This window comes from Blennius ocellaris (assembly GCF_963422515.1).
Source record: "Blennius ocellaris genome assembly, chromosome: 3".
Lineage (NCBI taxonomy): Eukaryota > Metazoa > Chordata > Actinopteri > Blenniiformes > Blenniidae > Blennius > Blennius ocellaris.
The window spans coordinates 24,626,430-24,647,889 of NC_137652.1; the positions used below are offsets into that span (position 1 = coordinate 24,626,430).

The 21,460-nt window shown below is 40.5% G+C and overlaps 1 protein-coding gene across 1 annotated transcript in view; it reads right to left on the minus strand.

Annotated features, from left to right (window-relative positions):
- Positions 1-484: 484 nt before the first annotated feature.
- The window catches only part of LOC308149425 (neuronal acetylcholine receptor subunit alpha-7-like), a gene marked incomplete at both ends in the record, with an annotated part of 41,441 nt that continues 20,465 nt past the window's right edge, over positions 485-21,460 (minus strand). The window contains 7 exons of the mRNA XM_080521156.1: positions 485-1,090; positions 2,175-2,284; positions 4,358-4,444; positions 4,893-5,087; positions 7,540-7,707; positions 8,592-8,671; positions 14,561-14,670. Of these exons, the coding sequence (XP_080377282.1) occupies positions 485-1,090; positions 2,175-2,284; positions 4,358-4,444; positions 4,893-5,087; positions 7,540-7,707; positions 8,592-8,671; positions 14,561-14,670 (1,356 nt within the window). The remainder of the gene's footprint in view (positions 1,091-2,174; positions 2,285-4,357; positions 4,445-4,892; positions 5,088-7,539; positions 7,708-8,591; positions 8,672-14,560; positions 14,671-21,460) is intronic.

Consider the following 21,460-nt stretch of genomic DNA (forward strand, 5'->3'; position numbering starts at 1 on the left):
CACAATAACGACAATGCTGGCAAGTTTCTGCCATTTCTATGGAAACAGACATCATTTGTAAAATGCTGCTGTAGAAACGTGAAACTTTTCTGAAAATGAAAACGCTAAAACAATGCGTTTTTACTTGAAATGTCATGCAAACGGAGCCTTGAGGGAAAGACGCTGGAGGAAGGGTTTAGAAAAGAGTGTGAAGACGAGTTTTGTTGGGACGTGAAGTTACAGTGGTAACAGGTAAATGATGTGATGCGGTGGGGATACTGATGAAAAGTGCATTAGTGTGTGTTCCTACATCATTAACTACAACATGTAGTCCCAACTTCAACATGGCATGTGGTGTTAGCGAGGAGAGCCACCTTAAAAAGGGGGAGAAAGAAAACCTACATCACCCCAACCATAGACTATTGACAAATATGTAAAGATAGAGGGATGGCGCTCGTCATGTCGGCTTTGCCTCTCCTTCGCTCCTCAGAGAGAGAAAAGATCCTTATGTGAAGTCTTTGGACACCGCCTCGATGAAATTGGGAGCCGACATGAGGATAGTGAAGGTGCAGATGATGGAGAAGAGCGAGAAGGCCACCAGGCACAACCGATCCACCACCGCCGCGGCGAACTTCCACTCGCTGCAGATGGCCTCCCCCTCATCCTGCTCGCGGAAGCGCCTCGCAATGTACTGCACCTCCTCCAGGATACGGGAAATCTCCGGCACGTGCTCCAACAGCAAAGTCCGCGTCTGATCCAAGTGGACGTCGTGCTGCGCCGGGCCGTTGTGGTGGCCGCCGCCGCCGCCGCCTCCTCCGCACACCATCACGCCCGAGTCGGTGCTGGGCGGGAAGGTGGGGTTGTCCGTGCCCATTGAGTGGTAGCCAAAGTACAGGTTCATGCTCCCGTTGGTGGTGGTGGTGGTGGACTGGGTGGAGGCCTGCCCCGGGATGGTGCTCATTTGGATGCTGGTGGCGCTGGTGTGGTGAGGAGGAGATTGGGAATACTTATAGGTTGGAGGGCCGTTGGAGCTCACAGCTGTTTTATTTTCCTCTCCAGGCTTCTTCATGCGGAGGAACCAGGCGCACCAGTTCAGCAGAATGACCCGCACCTGAAGGAGGACGTGGCAAAAGACCAGCGATCGAAGTAGATTAATCGAGGTCAGAAGAGAAATACAATTATTACAACCTGTTTCTTTTTTCTTATTTTAACACTAAACAAAATGTAACAACATAAAACTGGCAGTGAGAATCATAATTAATGGTTGCAAATAAAAATATCGATGAGCAATCTGAATGAAAATCTGACATCTGTTTTCAAAATGACGCCGTGTAAACAGAACTTTGCGGAAACAAAAACAATACGTTTTCACTTCAAACTTCCTGTAAAAGAGGTCTGACATTGTCATTCATTTTGCATGCTGTACATTAATTCATTAGCCTGAACTTGGTATTTTAAGCAGTCTGGTACGCACGCCTTATTTTTCCATATTCATGAAGGTAACCTCACTTCATTGATCGATGATGCATTTTGGTGTCATCTGCCAGATGCAATTATCAAGTGTGCACACAATGTCAAGTTTGTGACAATTTTTTAAAAATCTTTAATCGATCTGGTCTTTTAACTACAAACTACAAAGCTATTGAGAGCAAGGAATAGTTAGACTAATGTTGCACCCTTCCTTTGTTAACACTTTTGGGCGTTCACTGCCGAAGATAAATACCTACACACTGGATATCTGAGGAATGGACACCTTTCACTAAAGCAAACTACATGCAAGACTCTGAGGTAAACCATTCATTATGGTTCACACACACACACACACACACACACACACACACACACACACACACACACACACACACACACACGCACACGCACACGCACACGCACACGCACACGCACACGCACACGCACACACACACACACACACACACACACACACACACACACACACACACACACACACACACACACACACACACACACACACATACAAATACAAACAATCCACAAGCATGTTGATTCTGTCATATGTCTCAGCTCCATTGGGAATGACTATAAAAGTATGTTTTAAATCATATACATGGTTGTTACAGCTGGAAACATATTTCCATCACAACTGCCAGAGTTTCCTCTTGGTACACCTTCCGTCCCCCAGAGCAGTCAATTTATTCCAAACACTGTTGACTTACCCATTTTGGCATTTTCCCTCCGTGAGGGTCATGGTGGTGGAACTGCAGAACCAGAACAGTCACGACCACGGACAAGCCCACAATCATCATGGTGCTGGCAAAGTACTGAGCTGCAGAGACATGGAAACACATCCGGGTAAGCAAAGACAACCAAAACTTATATGATTGTAAGATACTGTATGATCTGATGGTGTATGTTCATATTTCAAACAAAAGCGTTGTCAAGTATAAATGCATGATGCTTTCAGGACTGTTGCACTGAGTCAGTGTCCAGCAACGATTTCAATTCAAAACACTTTCGCCACGTTTTGGGTTTCTCTTTACACGACGGTGGTGTTCAAAGTCACTGAAAGCACAACTTTTTAGAAACAGATCCAAGGTGGAACTTTTAGAAAATGTTCAGGCTCAGTTGTCATGTTGGACGGTGGAACTATGGTACTGCCGTAATAAATAGTTCTTCAGCACATGCAAGAGTAGATGTACAATAAAAATGTTTGCCTCCTGCGTGTGTGTGTGTGTGTGTGTGTGTGTGTGTGCGTGTGTGTGTGTGTGTGTGTGTGTGTGTGTGTGTGTGTGTGTGTGTGTGTGTGTGTGTGTGTGTGTGTGCGTGTGTGTGTGTGACGTTTGATTTCAAAAACAACCAACTGCACCCACGTGTGGTCGAACATGCAAACAACATCAACTTCAGTAAATGCGAAACTTTTCTTACATAAAAAAGGGAAAAACGATGCGTCATCACTTGTAGTGTAAACGGCGCCTAAGGTCGTAACACCCCGAGGTCTGGTGGGAGGATGACTCATGTTTTGTTTTTTCTAAACTGCGATCCAACTTGAAAACATACACATGCGCACACACACAGGCTTGGAGGCATGGTTATGCTGCTTATCATATGCATGTTGGCGCAGCCATCAAGTTGCTCTGAATTTCCATGTCAAACTATAATTGCAGCTCTATAAAAGCCTGTCGGAGTGAACATTTTATTTTGACTCCAGTCTATCAGTTCTGCTTCGCCTGTAATGAGTTCATACTTGTACTTCAATAAAGGTAACTTTGCTAATGTCTCGGTTTTCCATGACTGAGCTGCCAGACGATGGCAGGCGGCGTCTCAGTCTGCTGACGTCGCTCCCTTCTCACGTCTCTCCTTGTCTCCTCCGGTCTTCATCACTTCAGCAGCACACTGTCCGACTGTGTTTGTCTCAGTCTTCACATGCGGCCCGCTGCACCTCCACATCCCGCCTCGGCTCACAGCATACCGGTCAGTCTGCCAGAAGAACATTTCCTGCTACAGATTGCCCCGTGGTGAGAACACCAGGTGTAAATATCTCTCTCGACACCCCAACCTATCGCGGCCAAATGATTCCCTGCATCCGTCAGCTTTTCCCGGGTTATCCGTCTGTCTGAACAGTTAATTAGAAAAGAAATCTCCACGCTGACCCGACACCGAGCCCGCAGCTATTTGTAGCTGGTCAGGCATGTGTCTAACAGCTCCCTGCAGAGGGCCGCGCTCAGGTAGGCGTGGAGATTGCACACTTCTATTTTTATTTTCAAAACGAATTGCACCATGTTTTAAAAGTGAGTTTCTATATTAGAGTCCCTCAGCAGATTCCGTGTGATGTGCAACCGAAAGTCCAAGTCATTGAGTTCAATTTGATTTCTATTGGATTTAACCAGTTAACTGATAGCATGTACATCATAAAAATATTATTATTTCACCTTTGATGGTGAGACTATTTTTAAGCCTCCATTTACACAATGTTTCAAGTGAAAACACGTGATTATTGGATTCTCTGTTGTTTAATTTGCCTGTTGTGTTTGAAGCATGTAATCCTTGCATCTATATTCTTGTCGTGAAGGTTTTCCAGTTGAATTCAAGACTTGTTTTATGTTTGGGGCAGAGAATTATTTCTGCCCTGTTAGTTAGAGCCCTCATTTCAAAACAAATATCTCCAAATGCCTCAAGATTTAAAAAAAATGGAATTATGGAATTCGACCAGCTACTGTGTTTCTCTTCTGCATCAATTCAACAAAAGTAGGTTTCTTCTCAATCCTGAGTCTAATTTGCATGAGTGCCAACCAATGCAGCACGGTACAGTTTCTTAATACTTCTGTCTCGTCTTTTTCAGAGGCTTTGATGTCAGACAATCACCAAGAAAAAATTGATAATTAGAGTACAAGTGTCTCACCGATGAGAGGAACGGAGTCAGAAGTGGCAGGCATGATCTCTGCTACCAGTAACATGAACACCGTTAATGACAGCAGCACCGTGATGCCTGGAAACAAACAAAAAGAGCACAAACACAGGAGATGAATCCCTTCATCACCCGACTGCTTTTCTCTTAAACTACGACTAAAATAAATGCAGCCGCTGGCTTCAAATGAAACTATGATATTATTTTGGAAGAGTTCATCTTCTTCTCCTCTCCCAGGGAGAAACTCGGTCTTTTGTGTTTACGATGACCTCGTCTCGCTGAGTGGCATTTTCAAACAAGCTGGCATTTTCAGGTCCAGGTGATTATCTTCGCTGTGTTTGTAGTGGTGCTTTCATTCATCTGCTAATGAAAAGAATTCACCACGAATGCAAATTCGGAGGCATAATGTCAGCATTAGCATAGAGCGGTGACAAATAAACGGGTTGGTTGTGCTGTCAGGGAGCGAGAAACATTCTGTCTGGATTGTATGATAGTGATCATGGATCACTGTGTTGGTCCTGCTTTGTACCCAGCGAGATCTTTTCTCCAGAGTCAGCAGGAAGCAGGAAGACGAGCAGGGCCAGACCGGAAATGAGCACGCAGGGGATGAGCAGGTTGAGGCCGTAGTACAGAGTCCTGCGCCGCATTGTGACCGTAAACGTCACGTCGGGGTACGGCTCCTTGCAGCACTCGTAGTACAGTTCATTACGCTTTGATGGCACACCTGCGGGGACAAACGAAGAGGTGCGTGTCAGACACAGACGACTGGGCTTTGAAAATCATTCATCAAGTCCCAACAGTTACCAAATAAGTTTGAATGATGATGGAAGTCATCTGGATTATAGCCTGATCCTATAATCGCTCACACGTTGCAGGTGAAGCATCGTTTACATGGCATTTTCGAGTGAAAAAAAAGTCCAACTTTTGTTACGTTTTGTTAGTCTATTTATATGATGATGGTGCTTGGAGCCAATTAAAACACAACTTTTTGAAAACGGTTCCCACGGTGGGACTTTTCATCAACACACAGACTCTGTTTCCATTGAAACGGAGGAAAACACAGCTTTCTAGATACACTTTAATAATCTCTGGTGCACCAGTGCACAAATCAGATTTAAATATTTCAATGTTGTTGATCCTGTAACATTAACAATTGAACTATACATCCATCAATCCATCTTTTCTGTCTCTTCCATTGGATCATGACTGTGAGCAGGCTTTTGTGCATATGGGTACCACGAGTGATTCCACTCACAAAACCAGTGTTGAAATGTCCTTTTGATTACGGTAGTTTCAACAATCTGGGAGTCTGAAGTGTCACTTGTGTCTTACAGTTGGAATTCAGGAGAGTGAAAATTAAAGCATATCAACTTGAAGTGCAGTGACTTTGATTATAGCAACAGAATTGTACAGCTGTAACAACCATGTATATGATTTAAAACATACTTTTATAGTCATCCCCAATGGAGCTGAGACATATGACAGAATCAACATGCTTGTGGATTGTTTGTATTTGTGTGTGTGTGTGTGCTTATTACCGTGGAAATGCATTTCAAATTAATTCCACAGATTGAGTTTCATTTAAAGTTTTTCACCTGGACACACAAAAGCCTTCGTTGTCCATTTATTAATGTGCTGGATTGCAGACCTGCCGAGGCATCTATGTGTGAGTGATACGGCACGGAGGATGTTATGAGGTGTGCGTGTGTGTGTGTGTGTGTGTGTGTGTGTGTGTGTGTGTGTGTGTGTGTGTGTGTGTGTGTGTGTGTGTGTGTGTGTGTGTGTGTGTGTGTTTTGCTTGGCCAGCTTGCGGCTTAGCTCTGTCTGAATTAAGTGAACCATTCCTGGGCCAGCTGTCGCCCCTCTCACCCCACCTACCCCCTCCTCCTCGCCCCACCAACCAGCTGGGTGCACTCACTGTGTGCGTAAGTATGTTTGTGTTAGTGAATGTGAATTCTTGCCTCTGATTCACACCGAAAACTCGGGTTAGAGACGGAACAAGTGGCTTCATTTGCACATGGAGAGAGCAGATGGAAAAATAAAAATGATCAAACTCCAAGGGAAGTGTATATTTTAAAATCCTGATCCATCTCCTCATAAGGTATTTGGAAGCAGATGCATAAATTGAAGTTGAGTTATGATGTTTTGAGGTTTTTATAGAAAAAAACAAATGAATAGCACGCATACGACTGTAAACAATGTGACTGAGCCATACGTGTATCTCTCTCTCAAACCCATCTATACAATATACTAGTTTCATTTTTAAGATGTATTTTATCCCCTCTGTGTCACCTTGTCTGTTATTTACTCAATTAAAAAAAACATTTTACAAGTCAAATCATGTTGAGATAATATTTCATAATGACTGAAAATCTTTCATCCAAACATCCAGTTTAACTTTAGGGGTTTATTGAATTGTAAACAAATTATTCTATATTTGCACCAATTGCTAACCTGTCATGAGGATACAGATATCTGACATCTCCGTGTGATTGCATCTTGCACCTATAATTAAAAAAGCCCCCTCCGTTCCCTCCCGACTGTGACAGCTCTGGGATCTGAACTCGATATGTAAATCAGCGTGGCTCGTCAACAAACATGTCAGGGTAAGTGATATTGCTCTATTTTTGTGATTTAAAAAGAAATAAAAAAAATCTCTGTCATGCTAACATTTCTGCTCCTGCATGAATGAGTGAACAGCCTGAGCCACAGGCAAAGTCACTGTGTTGGGTGTGTTTCTAAAAATGTGGCTTCACTTAATGTATTACATTTACAGTTGGCTGAGTTTCAATCACAGTGACACAAGCTCATCTCGGCTGCAGACTGCATGTTCATTCACACTGTAATTTGGACGCCTGTTTTTACCGAGACAGACGCTTCAATTAACACATGTGATCAGAAACATTCCAGTTTGTGCCACGTGGCACAGAAATTATATCGTCGAGCTTTATACAGGTACTTTTACACCTATTTGGAAATGTTTCATTTCTCTTGTGTCAAGTGTCAATATCCTCATTTTGCTGTTGCATGTTCCTATTTCCATCACCTGACAAATGACGGTGCAGCGTTCATGAATTCTGATCAACCGATACCAGACAATTAAGAGGAGGACCGTGACCTTTTCCTTCATCTCTGTGGCGGTCTGCATGTGCCTGAGTGATCGTTCCCTGGCTTACCCACGAGGTCCCACTCCCCGTTGGGTATGTACGTGGAGATGTCCACATCCATCATCTGGAGGTCCAGGAGCCAGCCGTTGTGTGTCCACGACCCGAACTTCAAGTCGCACTTCTGCACATCGAATGGGAACCACCGGACATCGATGTAGCAGGTACTCTTCAGGATTCCTGGAGGTAAGTGTCGGAAAAAGTTACACTCAAATGATTGATTTAAACTGGGTGGTGGTGTGTGCACATATTCTGTCTTTGTATTATTTCTTTATATACTTTATATATTTTATATTCTTTGTATTTTCATATATATATATATATATATATATTTTTTTTTTTTTTTTTTTTTTTTAAATGATAGAGGGAAAGATGAGAACGACACCCTCGCACTCTGCTTGTCACTTTGTAAGACTAACAAACATCTGGAATACTAACGGATCCTTTTAAGGGAATAATAATGACGTGGTGACGATGAAGAGAAGTCAGTATCGACAGCAACACCCACAGCTGCAGTGAAACATCGACTGTATGACACCAACAACTACAGCTACTCAAAAACTATAGTGACAATAACAACTAAAACAATAACAACAGCAACAACTATAATAGTAGCAAATGCAGAAACAACTAAAGCCACAATTCCAACTACTACTACAAAAAGAATTATAGCAAAAACAACTGCTGCAGCTACAAGAACATTGACAATTACTACTTCAGCTAAAGGAGCAACTTAAGAGATTTAATGTGTTCTGTTAAATGAGTGGCAGTGAATGGCAATGAGTTCACAATCCCATCCTGACAGCATCACTTTGAGGCTAGTTTCATGGCTTTTATGGGAACATCACTGATATCTCAGCTTGGATCTCAGTGTTGTGTCTTAAGACATTTGTCAAAAATTTTTAATTTCCATTGACATTTTTTGCAAGCCTTATGTTTGTTACTCCTTACTTGGCATGAGGCGTAGTGCAATTGGTCACATTGTCCTCCCACACTTTGAGAATCCCTGAAACGTCGCGGATACGTAATACCATGAAAAGAAAGGAATATGTTGAATATCTCACCAGGTGGGATGTACTGGCAGACTCCCGATGCGTTCACCAGCACGTTTGTATGAAACGTGGCATCAAACCTCTCATCCGCACTGAGGAGACAACAAAGATTATATTAGAAATCTAAAGAGCCGGAAAAAAAAGACAAAACACAGAGGGAAGAAACAGAGGTCATAAAGTAGAATCAGAGAAAAGTTTACTGCTATAAAGGGAAACTGCAGGCAAAAGCATCTATAGAGACTGAAGGTGATGGAGAGAGAAGCGACGGGGGGATTAGAGGAGACAGACGGTTTAATTTCACTGATCATCTTAAACAAACACGGTCGTCTGCCATTGAGATCTCCTTCAAACAAAAAAGGATGAAATCAAAGCAAAAACTGAGCATTTCACACTGTGTGAGATTGAGATATTTGAAAGTATTTGATTATAAAAACAAGAGACGTCTGTGGGAATCGATGGGCTTGGACTGTAATCATAAATAGAGCCAATATCACGTCACATATGAAGCATGAATCTACAACCACTGCAGCAAAAAAAAGCAAAACATAAAGTCTCATTTTATCCAATTAGTACATTGTTGACATTCTGCGAATAGCTCTGACCATTTTTAATGTAAAGTCTTAAACAGTAAATACACACTAATCTGAAATCTCTGCACGTATGTGTGTGTGGTTTCATTACAAAAACAAACAACAGCGCTAGCTTGTGGCCTGGCACGCTAACTTCCTGGAGGCTTTTCGTTGCAGAGGTTGGACATACATTTAAGTAAAGTGTGCCAGGACTGAGTCCAGGAGGCATACAGCAGGACAAGGCTTCACCCGACATAGATTTATGGCCTCGGCATTCATAATTTAAATCCAATCAGTCTTTTCACAAAGCACAGGATGGAAAAACAAGGAAAGCGCTGTGGAACATCTATAATCGCTTCCATCCACTGCCCAGGATAAATGAGCTGTATTAGCATTTACTCTTGTAATGCTATTTGGAATATATTTACTTATCGTGGATATTGGAGCGCATTTGAATTTAAAATGAGGCTCATATCCTAATTTTAACAATGGGAGTACACAGACATTCGTATGGACAGACGACCAAGTTGGAGTGTTATTACAGTGACTGTCAAATATAAAACTACCAAGTCCCAGGAGAAAACGGACTTGGAGTCATGGCACTCTGGAGGAAAACATTGTTATCGTCATCTACTAAGTATGTGCAGAAGAACTATGCACGACAGCCGTGATGCGCACGACCAGAAGCATATTTTCACCATCTACAGGGAGAACCCCAGTATTTTCATAAAGTTGTACTTTCTAAGACTCTGAGCAGCATTTTAGTGTAAACTGACAATAAAAATGCAACAAAAGTTTTGTGTTTTCACTTGAAAATGTCATAAATGGGGCTCTCGAGCTTCAGTTCTGCTTTTGCCAAAGACACTGAAATCCTGACTTCTGCTTCTCTAAATCCCATCCACTAGCAGGTTCCATAACAAACTGTCACCAAATCATCAATGTTATGGCTTGTCTGTGTAACTGGCAGACGAGTTAACGTGCTGGTCTTGCTTTGACAACTCCTGTATAGATGGGAAGTGTCACACATTAAGCTTCAAAGCCACCATGTGCTATCATATGCACATCTTAATCAGATCTGTATGCTACCAAAAGGTCAAAGGAAGAAAAGATGAGGCCATGATCAATGCTTTGAATACAAATAGGAATCCTGTTGCACATAATAGGATCTTTCAACATTTGAACCTTGTGAAGGACAAACCCAATCAAAAACAAAATAATCAGCTGGAATTGAGTATGAAGAGCTTTTCACACAGCAAAGCAGACTATGCGGTCCTGCTTGAATATTTATTGGCTCAAGATAAGGTGTAACCTACTGTAACATTTTATTCCTTTGAAAACATTGTCAGAGTACATGTTAACACATTATCACCCACACATTTTTCCAAAAGTCAGAAAACTGAAGAAAAGAGACGGTTTACATTATTTACATAAGAAACACGGTGAAAGAATAAAAGTCGTTCTTATAGATTCCCAAGTGTCTGCAGGATTGTAAAATATTCAAAGTCAGGCCTGGGACAAAACAAAAGGCTCCTATATTATTAATCTGGAAAAGGGTGTCGGTCTGGTGATGTGCTGACATGTGCATATACTAAACATGCAGCTGTATACTTTTTTTTAGTTTGTTTCAGGCTTCAGCGCATTCAATGTGCAAAGACTTGAATTAGAGACAGATTATTATCACATGTCAATCTAATTATATTATACAGCTCTCATACACACTTTTAACAGTGTGAAATGCAACTACTATAAAAAATGATCAGCCCTTATCTGTGAAATTTGACTTGAGACAAATTATTTTTAAATCTTTTTCAGCATTTCAGCTGTTGCTGTGTAAATCATTTTCATCATTTTCAAAACGTTGCTGACTAAAGCACACAAAACTCATTTGAATACTGCTGTTTTCATGTGCTTTCACTCAATGTTTTTCTACTGAAAACACAGAACAAACCTGTTTGTGTGAGCGTGTAACTTAGCCGGTTTTATAAAGGATCTTAATAAATCCGGCACAGTTAAAGGTGGATGATTTGAAGTGAAAACCTGAAGAAATCCTCATGCATTAGACACACTTCAGGCATTTTATGGTGTTTTTAAGATGTCTGATGCTCTCGTCCATGTTCATTCTGTTAACGAGTGACTAAATATGCAGAACAGTTTATTTTGGATGTTTTTGTCTCGCATGACTAGTTCACCAAATTTGAGTTTTTTGTTTTCATGTCACAAAGTATTATCTCATATTAGGAGGCAAGTCCACTCCACGCAAAACTCAAATCTTGAGTGATCGTCATAATGCTTTTATTTCGCATTTTTGCAGTCTTCCCCAAGTAGGAGCAAAGCTTGCAAACCAGATGATTTTTGTTGTGTTTTTAGGTATTTCACCCAGCACCTCCCCTCAATGTTCTCTTGTGCCCTGCAGGCGACACATTACAGAGCCGATCTATCCGAGGTTGGCGTTGCACCTCCTTTCACGGATGCATTAAAATTCACTTTCTCTTCCAGTGAGATAACATCAAAGTTCGTCATTGATCTTTGTCCTACGGAGCTCTTGTACGAACTTCTTTATGATCAAACAATACGTCTGTTATAAACTCCCCAGACGGGCTCGTGCTCTCGGGCCCACTCACAGACTCCCAAGAAGATCTGAATCTTTGAACTGCCGTTTGCTGCATAAGCATAAACAGTCAGAGCAGCAACAGAGTGGTAAACAGTCGACCGATTGGTTCCCTCAGAGAAAAGTCAAAGGAAATACAAAACACAGCCACAAGCTTCTGACCTTTGGTGCCTGTCTACAATCCTCACCGTCTTCCCTCAGTTTTCACAGTTACAGGTCAGCAACCATCACCTGCAACCTGGTCTACATCTAACTCTGTGAGTGTCGGCCTCACATGACACATCTGGAAAAAGAGAACAAAGGCCAATTTTGCTTCGGCCAAAATTTCCATCCCTTTATATTGCAAGTGACCACATTTGGTTCCTTTGGAAAATTCTTCTTGTTTCTGAATCAAATCCAAACAAATAAAATTCTGATGAGTACATCAATACCCGATCTGATCAAGTAATCTTTAGTAAGAGGCTCTGTACCACAGGCCTCTTCGGTTTTTATTAAACCTCATCTTCAAAAGCTAATGTATTGTATGGGTATTTAAGTCACTTTTGGGCGTTCCAAATCATTATTTCGTAAATGTTGGTTAAGCATGATCATTTTTCCTGAAAGTATTCAACAATATTAAAGACACAGTCTCTCACTGAAAGCTCAAGATTGACTTAACTTTGGCCCATGCTTGAAACAACCACTGTCATATGAAGTGTCAACAACTGAGGCAAAAAACAAACATATTCTTTTCATATTCTTCATTCATGTCGTGCGTTTACTACGAACTGAACTCACCTGCATTAAAGGTGCAACGTCAATTAAGTTTTCTTTAACTAAATGTTTCTAATGTTTGTGTTTTAGGCGCCATTTATACAACATTTTTAAGTGAAAACGTAAAGTTTTTGCTTTTTTGTTTGCGCCATAGGCTTTGAAATTAGTAACTGAGTATTCTTGTATTTTAGCATAATTTTCACATGTGCAGGCAGAATCCTGGGATTTCCCTGGATGTGTCAATGCAGCATTACTGTTCATCATGTCGCAGCTGTGTAGAAAAAGGTTAAATGATCTTCGTGTTAATTGTTAACATGCAGCCAGCCGTCCAGAAACGCTATTGAGCAGCTTGTGTTTGAAGTCACGGGAAAAGGCTAAAAGTCTGAAAACCAATCAGTTGCTATGCTAACGGTTTTCCGAGGCTTGAATTGTTCTGAAAACTGAGCAGGACTGTAAAAATGTAGCTCAGAAAACCTAAGAAACATAATTTGTGTCCCTATCATCCGGCCAGTCAACAGCACCCGCGAGTTGCCCACATTGACAACTGCATTGCTCTTGGTGTTACTGTCATTTCCGTGAAAATGGACAAAAACAATGTGTTTTCATTTGAAACGTGTAAATGCAGCCTGTAACTTACTACTCTTGGTCTTTATGCATTTTTGAAATACTATTATATAACTGGAAATATTACTCAAGTTTTGTCACTGTTAAGGTTTATAGCTTATTGCACTCTGTGTGCATTACAAAACACTTAAACAGAACAGCTCCAACTCAAGGCGTGGCATGGTAACTACATAGTTTTCAGTGTTTTTGCTGTTTTTTTTGTAAATGGACATCTTTTTCCAAACGTTGCCGTATAAACGTGAAACTTTTTTGAAACAATAACAAAGTCTAAGTTGAGTGGGATTTTTTTGTCCGGGCACAACCATGCATGTTTCTTAAATGCATGTTACTTAAATATATGGCACCATTTAAAAGGAATCAAACCGTTTCCAGTAGTTTAACGAAGAGATAATCTATCAAACTTAACATTTCTTACTTATTGTGTTGTGTTTATATAATTTATCACCACATAAAATGAGTAAATTCAAATTCCTTCCATCTGGAGCCATTATTCTTAGATTACAGAAGCTATTTGTTGCTACTTCCAGCCGCTCGGCTCAGGGTTTCCAGACATTGCTGCCCATTACATGCGACAGATGTGAAGCCTCCGGGGAGTCACGGCTTGTGTCCTCCCGGAGGGATTCAGCTCAATCATCTCATTAAACCAGGCTGTAACCCGGAGAGAGAGATTTCATCTGGGCAACATTTCTTTCCACTGAGTAATTGGGTGAACGAAGCAGTGGGAGTCTCGAGTATCTGTCCGTTACGGAAGAAAACAAACTGAATGGTGAGAAGAGGAAGAGGAGAACTGGATGGAAATGACAGCCCTGGTGATGAATAACCCATTCCGCTGATCACTCCAGTGGGTACTTATGTGATTACCTGGAGAAGAGAAAAAAGATTTCAAGACTCGAGCTACCTTTCTTCATCCTTTAAATAAAGTCAATACACTTTATTAAATAACTATTGTAATTTAGGGAATTTAAATGACACTGTGGGGATGATTTTCCACTATGAAATAACTAATCACTCTGTCAGTGAAAAGTAGTGCTGAGGCATTCGCCTGAGGAAGACAGATTACATTATCAGTAAAGTTAACACATAAGAACCTCGGTGCTGTGTGACATTATGAAATACTATGAATATTTATCTGGGAAACAGCGTGCTAGCATTTTGCATTACTATTAAAAATGTAGTATCAGTATTTAAATGGTTTTCACTTGTAAAGGGCTTTTCCACTGCTTGAGCTGCAAAGAGCTCTACACATTCATACAATCCAATAAATAAATACACCTCAAAATAGCCATCTATCCTTTTGTAAACCCATTTCATCCCTTTAATGGGAAATAATGTGTTGATAATGTAATGTAACCTTCTACCAGCAGGTTTGAACAAGGCATATTCTCAGTGTGAGGTGGCGGTGCCACACACTCATAAGTCCATCTCACCTGTTGTAGAGCAGGATGTCTGGAACCCAGACCAGGTTGGAGGGGAAGCGCAGGTTTTGAACGCCGGGGTAATTCTCTGGATTCCACGAGAGGTAAATATCCGTCCAATACTGAAAGAAACAAATAAAAACTTTTTTTTATAAAAAATAATGGTGACACATTACCAAGTGAAAGACTCACTTTGCTCTGTATGTGGCACATTTCCCAGAAAAACACATCAGCTTGTTTTTCTTTTTTTAAAATGTCTTATCGGGCAAAAACAGCAACGTAGCAGTGTCGGTATATTAACACACATAATGCCTCATCTGTGTGTCATCACATCCTCTCTGGAAATACAACCTGGCAGCGGACGGTGTAACTGAACCAAGAGCATTTACAACTTGTTTTTGTGTGTCGTTACAATTGAAAATAAACCGACAGAAGTCAAATGCTTTCCCCGCAGAGGAGCTAATAGAAGCTGAAAGTTGCACTGATGCTGTGTGTCGAAGAAGCCTGTGGATTACTTGATCTATTGATCTATCTCCCTGTCTACCCTCTCCTCTCCTCTATCCTCTCACCCCAACCGGTCTGCAGAATGCCGCCACCTCTGAGTCTGGTTTCTGCAAAGATTTCTTCCTGTTCGAGGGAGTTTTTCCTTTCCACGGAAAAAATAAACCTGCTTGCTCATGTGGATCCATTGTTTTTTGTTTTTATTAAAGCACCAAGAAATGACTGTGCTGTATTTGGTGCTATATAAATAAAGTTGAGTTGAATTTAATTGAATTCTATGGAATAATCGAGAATATGTGCGGCTCACAAACAAAAACTCAAAACAACAAAATAATAAAAAGCATAAAAAGAACATAGCATAAGAATAAAATAATTAAGATATTCCTTTTCTCTCATCATCAGTGTGAACATAACAACAACCCTTCATTATTTTATATTGCGAGTGAGAGTGTCTCTGCGTTCGGTCTTCACCTGTCCGATGGAACATTGAACGTTTCAACTTCACTGATCGGCAGCTGTTTGATGACTGAATGAATGAAACTGTGCAGTTCAGACCCTGACCTCTGACCCTTGCTCTCCATGGTGGCACTCAAAGGCACACAGAGTACTCATGCTGTGTGTATTGGCTCTTTTCACGGCTTCCAACATGCTGCACGTTTGGCAGTGGTCCGTCTTTTCATGCGCCAGGGTTTGTGTGTGTGTGTGTGTGTGTGTGTGTGTGTGTGTGTGTGTGTGTGTGTGTGTGTGTGTGTGTGTGTGTGTGTGTGTGTGTGTGTGTGTGTGTGTGTGTGTGTGTGTGTGGATGCAGGCACTCAGATATCCAGGCCTCAGGGCTGAGTCCCCACAGAGCAGCTAATGTGGCCTCAGCTGTTCGAGCCTATATGTACTCAAATGTTTATGTGTGCGCAGACTGTGAGATTTTACTCTTTTATTTATTCTACTTTGCATAGATCTGCCCTCGGGACTGTGTGTGCACGCAAACATGCTTTGATGCACAGATCTGCACACATTGAGGGATTTCACAATCAAACTAGAATCCGAGGCTCTCTTCAAAGTGTTCACATCCGTGTAAAGTGCTCCTTCGGACACATGTCTCCACTCACGCAGCTAATGACTTAATTACTACACTTGTCATCTGTGGGCCTCGGCAGTTTGGTGCTTCTTTTCATGTTCGCTGGCTGGGAAAGCTCAACCGACAGCCAACTGGACTAATCACAGCTTCTGTAGGGACAAATGAGGATGAAACTGAACTGTGTAAGGTAACAGTGAGTTAAGAATAGCTCCCAAGTTACATAATGGAAAATTTAAGAGACAAACTATGAGAGTGTGAAATGGAGTGTGTGAATGCAAGAATGATTTGTTTATGAATGTATATCAAACATCCCAGAATAGCAGCATCGAATACAGTGATTATATACTTTGACGTTTGTTTTGGGTTTTTTTTGTGCACAGCCCCAATCTGCATGTAGCCATTTATTTTTCTCCAAGCATCTCCAACCAGAAATGAACAACAACCAACCAAAAAAGTTCTTGTTTGTTTTTTTACATACTTCTGTGTCGTCAGTCCCTGAGACACTCCACAATATTAAAAGTGTTTTCTTTTGTGAGAAAAGCAAACAATTTTCCTGAAAATACCATTTCTATCATATTGAATGATCTGCGAACTGCACTGCTTCTGTGGTAAATACAACTTTAACAACAACCTTGTTAATGTGCTTTGTTTGTGTCTTTTCTGATTTTAAGTCACATTTCCTTCAATTACATTGTATTCAGAAAGGTCTAAACATCTATAAAGTATAATAGAAAATAGCAATATTTCTCTTTGTGGCATGTTTCAGTTGAAATTGGAGAAAGTGGAGACCCTTCGATGGGCAACATTCTTTAAAAGAAACTTGAGATAACTGTTTCCATATCATTTCCAAAAAGTTTTCATTTTCAACGTTGTCGTGCAAACGGACACACAAAACGCTATAGAAGTTTGGCGTTTTCCCTTGAATGGACCCTAAATCAGCATGAAGTTTACTCTATTATTTAATTATCTTTCTATCATCTGTCTCATTTTGTTATATGGCGCACTGTTGTGAACAAACCACATTTCCTCTGCTGCTCTGAATGATCCATAACCATCACTGTGATTACATCTAAAGAAAAGCTGCAAGAGGATCACCGAGAATAACAAAACAACCCCGATGCTCCTATTTATGTTTGTACATTTCAGTTTTACATCATACTTCCATTACACAGATTGTTTTCACAACTAAACGAGATGAGATCATCCTTTAATAGGCTGTAATTTCAGATGATTATTGATGTCACTCGGGAAACACTCTGTTCTTTGAATAAACAAAGACAAATAGGAATGTGAAATTGACTTAGTGCATGCAAGAAGCAAGACTTGTTTATAAAAGCTGAAACACTCAAGATGATTAAATATTGAGAGCTGATTGACTTTTGTTATGTTGCCTCTTTCTCAAACACTGGCGTTCTCAGCCAAAAAACTCTATGAAACTGAATAAAAACAAACCAAAAAAAGAAAAAAAAAGCACTTCAGTGGATATTTGCTTCTTGATGATAGTAAATAATTTTTTTAGTGAACATTTTTTTATTTCTATGGTAAAGACAGGTCTGTGAAAACTGCAGAGATTGCGAATCATAAAAAAAAAAAAAAAAAAACGTTTTGGCTTGTATATTTTTATATCTTGACTTATATTCAGGTTAAGCAAATGTCTGCCACGTAAATCTTGAAACAGAAAATGAAGGCATTTCTTTGTAGAAATAAATTCTTCAGAACAATTAAATACAACTCATAAAACATTTATGTAAATGAACTTTGAATTCAAAACATTTTTGATTTGCTTTTTACTTTGTTATATTTATGTTGTGGGTGGAGGAGGCCAATATGTGGGGCTGGTGGAGAGATTTGGGTTCCCAAGATGTTGTAAATGCATTCATGGATTTGAATATTCAGAACGAGATCAACAGACTTGTGAATAATGTGAATTGTTTAGTTGAGAGTCACCACAATAACAATCCAAATTTCTCGTCTGTCCATACACATGTCCATGTTATGGTTTTAGGCAAAAGTCAGTGTTTTGGGTAACCATCCAAGAAATCCGGGTGTCCAAATATATTTTGGCACTGAACAGTGCCTGGGGGATCCAGTGGGCCTTCTCCCAGAAAATATTGAAAAAATAGATCTGAAATGGTGCATTCTCATTAATTCTGGACAACTAAATACTACATTGTGACATGCGATTCCATTTTGCTTCTTAACAGTAATATATTTTCTTTTCTGGGTGACATTTTTGCTTATGCATCTATATTACTTCTTGCTTTGTTGAAATGTTGTCTTGTTTCTTTAAAGTCACTGGCTTCGTTTCATTTATGATGGTTTCCACCTGTACCTGTACCTGTACCTGTACCTGTACTTGTACCTGTACCTGACTCACCTCATTCCAAACTTCACTGCATGTGCTTGTTTAAACCCCCAGTAATTGGCACATTGCTTCTATCTGCACCCCTAAACTGAGCACCTGTACTCTCTGAACGCTGAAATAGCTTCTACTATCCTCTTATTAGTTTTTAATTGAATAATGGTTTAATTATTTGTTATCTGCACATCACTTATAGCGAGGTCCCAAGGCCTTAGTATGTCAGTCACACATACTTAAATTGGTGAGGGAACAAGCCTGATTGTCAAAACTTAATCAAAATCAATAACATTCTCTAAGCAAAGAAGATTTAATCTTTTCAATGAAAAACATGAATGATGTACAGATATCCAAATATGTGTCAATGAGATAGAAAAATAAAAAATGAGATAGATAATAGAATGAATACCACCTGAGTAGATTCTGTAGATAGATCATTGCACAGAATCTTGAAAAGGAAATTCCTCCAAAGGGATTCTCCCCTATAAAAGTGCAATGAGCTGGTCCAGTGGCTCTATAGAGAAGTGGCAACGCAGCCATGTCTTGATTCATTTCTGGACTGTAAAACTTCTCTCTGCTTCAGCATCAACATGAATTCACAGAATTAAGGACAAATCTGAGGCCACCTTTCAAAAAAGTATTTATCACATGAAATCAATTGACCAATCACGTCGGTCGTTACTGTGTGAAATGCAGAACCAGAAGTCAGTTGCTCATTGTGCACTCGAGATGATGAGTCGCTAGATTTTGGCAAAGAAAATGGATTTAGACGAAATGAGATGGTGACAAGTAGTGATCGCCATTATACACACATTTTAGACGGGTTGGACTGAGACATACAGAAATAATTATAATATTTAGAATAATAATCACTTCAAACATTGTTGTGTTAAATTGGGCCTTAGGTGCAGAGCAGTTTTCAAAATAAATCTGAGCTCATTGCAATTATCCGTTAAATCCAAATCAAATCCAGATGTGGGACATTGATTTGTCTGATAAACCTGTAATCCTAGAATCTCTCACAATGCATTGACAATGACACACACCTCATTCTCTGTTTCTCTGTCTCCTTTAAAACTGCTGCATCTGCAAAGCGAGCTCCGGAGACACGGCACGGAAGAGCACGTCAGTATTAAAGTGGTGGCTTTCGGAGTAATTGAATGATTCATAAGTTGTAAGCCGAGTCAGCCGGACTGCTGTGACATCCATAATGTGCTCGTGTGACTGGAGCTGCTGGGATAATGAGGCTGTTGTAGCCACCTGGCTGGTCTTCTGCTCATGATGTACATTTCTGGTAGCATTACAGAAGAGCAGTGGAGCTAAATTGAAGCTACTTAATTCTCCCACATGTTTTTCATGGTGGCACGAGACCGGGCAGCTCAATAAATCCATGTCCTCTGTGAGTGCTCTTTACTGTGCTTTGTTCTGTATTGAAATCCTGATTAGCACAAAATGAAAGGTTCCTTAAACCGATGCGTTTCAAAAGCATTGGACAGTTTCTCTGGTTGGATCTAAATTCCCAAAAGTACTTTATTGTGGTTTTTCTTTGCTTTGGACAACCTCAACGCTGGTCCAGCCTCCTCACAAAGAAATCCTGACAATTAGCTCTGTGCAGTTTATGAGCTTTTAATGAGCTTTCACATCTTTGCCCCCCCCCCCCCCCCCCCCCCCCCCCCCTATTAATTAACCCTGATGTTACTATCTTGCCACAACAGACAGGATTTGCTATGCGTACTTCTAACAACCAGATGTCTGAAATCATTTGTGATGTCTAGAAAATTCAAAAGCGACTATGATGCGAAGAAATAATTGTTTTGGATTCTAAAATAGTCCCCAGGACTTCTATTCCAGCAGTGTGTCACACATTCATATATTTGTCAGGATGCCTCAATACCACTATTGAGATGGATACTGCACAGAGTACTTCAGAATCGGAATCGTCTTTATTGTCATTGTAACAGGTACAACGAAATTGCTTGCTTGCTTGTACTCCTAAAAGATCCCCGATACATCCTAGCGAGTACTGCGTGTTGTCATCCGTCAGCGACGTCACTCGCTGGTCCGCGGGAGAGCATGAGCGGCGTCCGTGGTTTGGAGCTTTTTTGTTATTAATGACAAAAGTAAGAGAGGCTGCAAACTAATGTTCTGCCAAAATATGAAGAGGAGGAGAACATAATTCATACAACAACTTAATCACCGGAGATATTTCCGCCAGCAGATCGCCCGATGTCTCATCAATTGAACTGCTCAGTGGATCAGGAGGATTTTACTCTGCTACATGCTACATGCAAAAGAGTTTCAGGGCTCACATGCTACATACTAAACATGAATAAAATATGACTGATAGACTCATTAAGAGTGAGCTGAGGCGTGTGGTGACACACAGCGAGCTTGGTCTTCACTCTACAGTTCAAACGGCGGAGTGCATATATGTAATTGCTATGCTTACTGTAGACGTAGTTAATGAAATTAACCGGAGCCTTCAAAGATGTTTGAGGTGTGCATGGTGTCAACAGAAAGGCTGTGCTGAGGTGGTTCACAGCAACGCATAGCCTTTGTTTATTGTTGGCATACCAAGAGTGAATTAGGTTTAATGGAATTTAAAAAGTACTCCTATTGGTACTCAATATCAGCAAGTAGCTCAAGGTTGGTACTCATACTTGTACTCGTCCTTAAAAAACTGGCATTAGTTTATCCCTATGCATTTGTATTTTCTGCAAAGCTTTACATATACTTCTTCCTCAATCATTGATCAGTTCTCCTGTTTTTCTTTAATGATTATTTCTATTATGCCATTAGCTTTAATTACACGTAAACAAGAGTGCATCACAGTGTAAATTCACTTTTCATTCTAACCATGGCATCACAGTATTATGGATGGAGTCATTAGCTGTTCAACTGAAATGTATTTTTCAGCAGCTGCTGACATTAAAGAGGCAGATGGTGGTCCGATATGTAACAGAGAGTCATCTGCTGGCAA